The sequence below is a fragment of the Arachis duranensis genome, chromosome 6 (assembly GCF_000817695.3).
Source record: "Arachis duranensis cultivar V14167 chromosome 6, aradu.V14167.gnm2.J7QH, whole genome shotgun sequence".
Taxonomy (NCBI): Eukaryota; Viridiplantae; Streptophyta; class Magnoliopsida; order Fabales; family Fabaceae; genus Arachis; species Arachis duranensis.
Genome location: NC_029777.3, coordinates 84,373,461 through 84,381,066, shown reverse-complemented (window position 1 = coordinate 84,381,066; position 7,606 = coordinate 84,373,461). Strand labels below are relative to the sequence as shown.

Sequence of the window (7,606 nt, the reverse complement as noted above, 5' to 3'; positions counted from 1 at the left end):
CAAACACCTTTTCATGTTAGGATCTTTGGCTTGGTAATCCCCATTTATCTGAGAGGTTCTTTCTTGGGAGTCACTTAATACTGTGACTTTTGATGCCCTAACCTCTTTGGCTAACCTCAAGCCTACGAGCATGGCTTCGTATTCAGCTTGGTTGTTAGAGGCTGAAAACTCAAATTTTAGTAAAATTTCTATCTGAGTTCCTTTGATAGTTTAATTCTACCCCCTGCATTGCCTTGCTCGTGAAGTCGACAGGTCACTGCCCTCCTTATTTTTTTGGACGAGGGCAGAGACTATAGCCTTGTCTATGACAGCTAAATATAACACGAGCTCTTCTCCTTCTTCAGGTTGGGTAAGTATAGGTGGTTAGCTTAAGAAGTATTTGAAGTCTTAAAAAGTTTGTTCACATTCTTGGGTCCACTGGAATTTATATCCCCTCCTTAGAATTTCAAACAAAGGTAGAGACTTCAAGGCCAATCCCGCCAAGAATTTGAACAAAGCTGCCAGTTTGCCATTTAGCTGTTAGACTTTTTTTAGATAGGTCGAGCTTTTTATCTCCATGATGGCCCTACATTTGTTCGGGTTGGCTTCAATACCTCTTTGAATGAGCATGAATCCCAGGAACTTCACGGCTTCTACTGCAAAAGTGCACTTCGTGAGATTTAATCTCATCTCGTGCTGCCTTATCGTGTTAAATACTTTTGCAACATTAGGTAACAGACTGGCTTTCTCCTTGGTTTTGACAAGCATGTCATCCACATAGACCTCCATCAATTTTTTGAAGTGAGATGAGAACACCTTGTTCATTAACCGTTGATATGTAGCCCCATTATTTTTCAACTCAAAGGGCATTACAACGTAGTAGTAGTTTGTCCTAGGAGTGATGAAAGATGTTTTCTCTTGATCCAGCTTGTACATCGAGATTTGATTGTATCCTGAATATGCATCCATAAAGGATAGGTATTTGTAGCCCAAAGCTAGGTCCACCAGAGCATCAATACTGGGTAGAGGGTAGGGATCCTTGGGACATGCTTTGTTAAGATCAGTGTAGTTCATGCACATCCTCCGTTTTTTGTTATGTTTCTTCACGAATACCGCATTTTTGAGCCATAATGGATATTTTACTTCTCTTATAAACCCAGCTTCTAGCAATGCCTATACCTGTTCTTCTACGACTTTGGCTCTTTTGAGGCTAAGTTTTGGTCGCTTTTATTGCACAGGTCATGAACCCGGGTATATGACAAGCCTATTACTCATGAGATCAGAATGAATTCTAACCATGTTTGAGACTTTTCAGGCAAAAAGGTCGGAATTTTTTCGTAGGAGCTTAATGAATTCTTATTTTAGTTGATCTTCCAGGTTAGCCCCTACGTTTATTGTCTTTTCAATCTCGTTTCTGAACTGGACCTCTTCAATCTTTCTTTCAGGTTGGGGTTTCAATTCCTCCTGAACTCAGGCACCTCCAAGCTTTTATGGTATTGACTTCTTTCTCTTTGGCACATTCTCGTTGGTTCAGGCTTTCGTTATAACACCTCCTTGCCAATTTTTGATCTTCCCTTACAGTTACTACTCCTTCGAGTGTAGGAAATTTTATGCAGAGGTAGGGAGTTAAAACTTCTGTCGAGAGTCGGTTTAGTATTGTCCAAACTATAAAGACATTGTAGGAAAATACCAAGTCCACCACAATGTAATTTATGCTTAAGGTTCTTGCTTTTAGGCCCTTACCAAAAGTGTTGTAGAGAGAGATAAACTCCAGAGGTTGGATAGGAGTATCTCCCAGACCGAAGAGAGTATCTAGGTATATTTCAAGTCCATTTTCTCTAGGTCTAGCTTATCAAAATCTAGCTTGAACAGAATATTTGCCGAGCTCCCTTGATCTATCAGAGTTCTGTGAAAGTTTGCATTGACGAGGATCATTGTGATTACTACTGGGTTGTCATGCCCGGGCGTCACTCTTGTGCGTCTTTGTTGGTGAAGGAAATTTTGGGTAGGTCAGGCATTTTAGCATCTTTACCGACCTGGAACACTTCTTTTAGGTGCTTCTTCTGGGAGGATTTTGTAATCCCCCTCCTACGAACCCTCCAATAATCATGTGGATATGCCTTTCAAGAGTTCATTGAGGTCGGTCTCGCTTGTCCCGATCTTTATCTCTTTTTCTTTTGCTATGATCATCAGACCTTTCAGCAAGATACCTATCCAACCGACCTTCTCTAGCCAGTTATTCAATGATATTTTTTAAATCATAGCAATTGTTGGTGGAATGACCATATATCTTGTGGTATTCACAATATTCTAACCAATTTTCACCTTTCTTGCTTTTAATGTGTCTAGGAGGCGGTATCTTTTCAGTGTGGCAGATTTCTTTGTACACTTCAACAAAGGAGACTCATAGCGGGGTATAAGAATGATATCTTCGATGCCTTTTCGAGTTGTACTCTTCATTTTTCTTAACCTCTTTTTCCTTTTCCCAGGCTTGATATTGGATGCTCTGTTCTGATATGGGTTCCTTTAGCCTTGTTGTTCTTCCATGTTGATATATTTCTCCGCCCTCTCTTACACCTCATATAAAGATAATGGATGTCTCTTTAATATGGATTGGGAGAACGAGTCTTCCTTGAGGCCATTGACTAACCCCACAATGACTGCTTCTGTGGATAGATTCTGAATCTCCAAGCATGCTTTGTTGAGCTTTTTCATATAGATTCGTAGAGATTCTCCGACCTCTTGTTTTACTCCCACGAGACCTGGAGCATGATTGATCTTGTCTTTCTGAATGGAGACTCGAGTAAGAAAACTCCTCGCCAAATCGTCAAAACAGGTGACTGACCTGGGTGGCAAACTGTCAAACCATTTTATTACCGCTTTGGTTAACGTAGTCGGAAAAGCTTTAGAGTGAGTTGCATCCAATGCGTCAGCCAGATACTTGCGACTTTTGATTACTCAAATGGTGCCTCGGATCAGTCATTCCATCATAGAGATCCATGTTCAGGCTTTTAAAGTTTCTGAACACTTTAGTCCGCATGATTTCTTCTATGAATGGGTGTTTGCCTCCTAATGGCGTTTCTTCTCGATTGGCTCGGACTTTCCTACCTTTGATGTCAGTTTTCAGCTTCTCGAGTTTTTCTTCCAGCTCTCTTTACCATCGTATTTTCCTTTGTAGAGCTCATTCCAATTCACGTTATCGTTCTAAATCATTCTCAAACCGATATTAACTAACCTTGATTCCCGTGAACTAGTCCCATGAGCTTAGTAGAATTTCTTTCTCCTAATCCCCCTAAGTGATGGACTTCTGAGCTTATTCTTCATCCTTCTTGATTTACAGGGTGTGTATCTCCAGCAACACCTTTTTTCTTGTTGGGTCAAAGAGATATGACAAGTGTGCAATCGTCGTTGTGTTATTCTTCTTCATAGGCTTCTGAATTGGAAGCCATATGTCCATCTTCTGGGATGTCATCCGTCATTGTACAGTGTTGATTACCAGGTCCCCCGTAATGGTACCAATGTTCCGAGAATTATCTGGAACCGTGAATTGGGTCTGAATGTGAGGTCCAAACTCCTATTGGGGTAGTATCCAATGTCTTCTAGTGCCGAGGTGCTGCCGTTCGACGCCTCAGTGAAGATGGAAGGTGGTACCTGCAAGAGATTCTGATACTTAAGTTAGCAACAGTTTTAGCATGTTTTTTTAGTAGATTAGAGTTCGAAAAGTACCTGAGAGTGTCAGGGTATTTATAATTGTAGATGGTGGACTAATAACCACTTTTTAAGTAGTTCCACCTTTGATGGTGGATTAGTTACTCCCTTTTGGTAGGGCTTGGTAAGATCTCCTTTTTAGATGAGTAGAAGAGATTGTAGATGTTAGTTATTTATTTAGAAAAGTAGGGTTAGGCCCATGTCGTTGTGTCCGACCTCTTTAAGATCAAGTTAATAGCAGTATAGAGTTGAACATTATTTGTAGAATATATCTTGGACTTTATTTTTTTTGGGCCATTTTAAGTTATGGGTCAATATATGAACAGGAAGTATAACAAACTAAATTTTTATTAGTCAATTTTAGTGTTTAAGTTTAAAATTTAGAATTTATATATGGTTAAAAGTTTATGTTTAAAATTTAAAATTTAAAATAAATAAATCAATTTAAAAAAAATAACTGATAGCTAAAAAAATTAATTACCTAATATTATTCTTTTAAATACAACGAATCATCTATTAGAATATTAACAAATAAAAGTTAAAAAATCATCAAAATTTATTATTTTTTATTAGTATTTTTAGTGATTAATCTAATTTTTTGGGTCTAAAAGAAAAACTATCACCGTAGAATGAAATTCGGGCGCCCAAAATGATACAAAATTAGGAAATGCCTATATTTGAGTCCCCCTACTTGCAAGCAATCCTGTGGATAAACGCAGTTCATGTATTAGCATAGAATGTAGAGCATGCTTCCCAACAACTTCTCCATCTTCGTCAACTTATCCCTTTCTCCATGTCATCATCTTCCTTGCATTGTATAATCATTTCTTAGGCACAAATAACGTGAGAAACAAACCAATATTGTCACCCAGAAGCAGCGACCACAACATAACACACTGTTTAAAAGAAAAAGAACACTAGATTTGTGTTTTACCCCACATGGTCGTCATCAACAATAATAACAACCACTTTTTTTGTGCCCATAATTCATTTTTGCTAAAAGCTGATTAAGTATAATATGTAATTGGGTAGGTTGGTTATTGTGGGCTGAGCAGAGTTTGTTCCCTTTTTATGTGTTATTAACCTTTGATGGGTGTTTGGGTTTGTTCATGGGGTCCTTCAAATTTTTTACCAGAAGAAAGCAAGTTGACTCTGTAGAAGTCAAAACCAAGGGTCTCCTTGCCAAGGAGTTAACTGTTCCTCATCTAATTGCAATTGGTAATGAATTCATTAAATAATTCTTTTTTATTATTTTCATTCTTTAATTGATTGATGATATATTAGGTGTTGGTTCAACAATTGGTGCTGGAGTGTATGTTCTTGTTGGAACGGTTGCAAGAGAGGAAGCAGGACCAGCTTTGACAATTTCATTTCTGTTGGCGGGAATAGCAGCTGCTCTTTCAGCATTTTGTTATGCAGAACTTGCAAGTCGCTGCCCTTCTGCTGGGAGTGCATATCACTATTCATACATATGCCTTGGAGAAGGGTACTTTATTTCATTTTAAAAGTTTTGCTTTATCCTTCTTGTTTCATTTCAATATAACTTACCTTTTTCACAGAAAACCATTTATGTACTTTTATAGATTTGAAGATATAGTGTTAGAGTTTTCATAATAAAAAAGTTTAGAGTTAGATTTTTTTTCTATATTCTTGTAAATAAAGAAAGAATTTTAATGTTAACAAAAAATAAACATATAAATAATTGTATAGTTTACACTTCATCAACTAAACAAAATTGTGTGAGGAGATATGTAAAGTGCTTCAAAAATATTATGTGCATATAAAAAGTTTGTCATCAAATTAATTATTATTTATTTGTGTAATTTAATTTATTTTTAATGTATATTTTATATTTTAATATGTATTATATATTAATAGTTAATTTTAGTGATTGATTTTAAGGTATATTATTGTTAATGTGAATCGAAGAGAAACGCATTATGAGACATAATTTTTTGTGTACTGCTACATAAAATTTTTCACTTCATTTACTCTAAAACAGGTAATTTTATGACATACTCTTCTATTATAGTTGATCCTTTCATGTGGAATAAAATTTGGGCGTTCCAAAGAGATAGTGTTTAGCTAATAAAAATAAAAAATTGGAAGTTTTAAACTATGAGAATTTGATAATGAAAATTATTTGAAAATAAAAATAAAAATATTTGTTGCCGACCAATTAGCCTCTTAATATCTCAATGTAAATATATGTGAAAAGCCAAGGGAATGAAGAAAGATTGCTTTCTTTTTTATCTATCTATTGGCAACTTTGGTTTGAAGATATATATATATATATATATACATTATACGTTATTACAGATTGACAGTGGCTATATACATTGATCATCAATTGAAGCAATTACTTTGTTTGCAGTGTTGCTTGGCTAATAGGCTGGGCATTAATACTGGAATATACAATTGGCAGCGCTACTGTTGCACGTGGCATAACCCCTAATTTGGTATATATATTTCCATTCTTAGTGTTGTTTTAATTTTTCTGTTGAGTTTTTTGTTACTTACGGACTGTTGATTATATCACCCTAGTCCAACTATATGTTTTGTGGTTGATCTTTTAATTTTTCTAACAATTCGGGTTCATTCAATTTTCGCTTCATTATCAAATTAAAATGGAATGATTTTAAAGAAATTTAAAAGTGTAGAAATAAATTATTCATTTTTTAAAATTTTTTTAAAAATTATTTGAGAATTATAAAAAATAATATATTTTTATAGCCCTGTAGCCTTCTTCAATCTTTTTAATGCAAGTTCGTTAAAGTAAGTGATATAAGTATTCACGTTAATCAGGCTGCGCTGATTGGAGGAGCAGATAAGTTGCCCATTTTTTTATCACGGCAGCATATTCCTGGAATAGATATTATTGTGGACCCATGTGCAGCAATTTTAGTATTCATTATAACCGCACTCTTGTGTATTGGGATTAAGGAGGTACTTTTCTTTAAATGGTCTTTATTCCCAAATATGTTGTACCAACTAAGAGTTATTTTTAACTATAAATACTTGATACATACATGCAGATTGCAGTAGTGCAAGGCACAATTACATCAATCAATGTATGCGCTTTGCTTTTTGTCGTAACAGCCGGAAGTTACTTGGGTTTTAAGTTTGGATGGGTTGGATATGATCTTCATAACGGGTATCTATCTTTTCTTTTCCTTTCAAGAAAAACTTGTTTTAGTGGCAAGTTATTATTTTTTGAATTTAATTTTGATGCACTAATAATATAACTGTTGTTCAATCTATTCATTTTTTAAGATAGTTATTGAAAAAGTATAGGTAGACAATAAAAATATTAAACAATGTGAGTAATAGATATATCAAGATTTAGGTAGGTAATTTGAAAGTATAATGTGTTTTTATTTAATTGGTGGTTGTTCATGTTGTTCAAGAAAATTATTGATTACCTAGCATAACCCATAATTATTTAGGCATTAATTATGAATGAAAGTAATTATTTTTTTTTTATATAGTGAGACATAATTAAATAAATGTATAAAATATTTTTGTATTATCAGTGTGTATTAAAATTAGAAAAGTATAGGTAAATAATCAGTGACGGACCCAGAAAAATTTTGCAGTGGGGCAAAAATATAATAAAATTTAGGTATAGATTTTTTTTAACAATACCCAACAAATTAAGGACTAATTCGTTATGAATTTAAATTTTATTTAAAAATATGTGGTTGGCCAATGAATTGCTACACGTACGAGATGAAATTCGAACTCCCAACACTTGCTTAAACGGACGACGACTGAGCTGATTACTCAACCAACCCAAATTGATTTAGATATATTTAAAATTTTAAATTATAACTATCTATATGTATTGATAAAAACTAAAAATATAAACACAATCATTTATTATAGTATTTAAAATCATAAAAAAATATTTTCACACACA

General features: G+C 34.5%; 1 protein-coding gene across 1 annotated transcript in view; it reads left to right on the top strand.

Moving 5' to 3' along the window:
• Positions 1-3,571: 3,571 nt before the first annotated feature.
• LOC107494330 (cationic amino acid transporter 2, vacuolar-like) overlaps positions 3,572-7,606 on the top strand; it is a 12,188-nt gene continuing 8,153 nt past the window's right edge. The window contains exons 1-6 of the mRNA XM_021124961.2: positions 3,572-3,626; positions 4,720-4,905; positions 4,972-5,173; positions 6,062-6,146; positions 6,493-6,633; positions 6,723-6,841. Coding sequence (XP_020980620.2) covers positions 3,572-3,626; positions 4,720-4,905; positions 4,972-5,173; positions 6,062-6,146; positions 6,493-6,633; positions 6,723-6,841 — 788 coding nt within the window. The remainder of the gene's footprint in view (positions 3,627-4,719; positions 4,906-4,971; positions 5,174-6,061; positions 6,147-6,492; positions 6,634-6,722; positions 6,842-7,606) is intronic.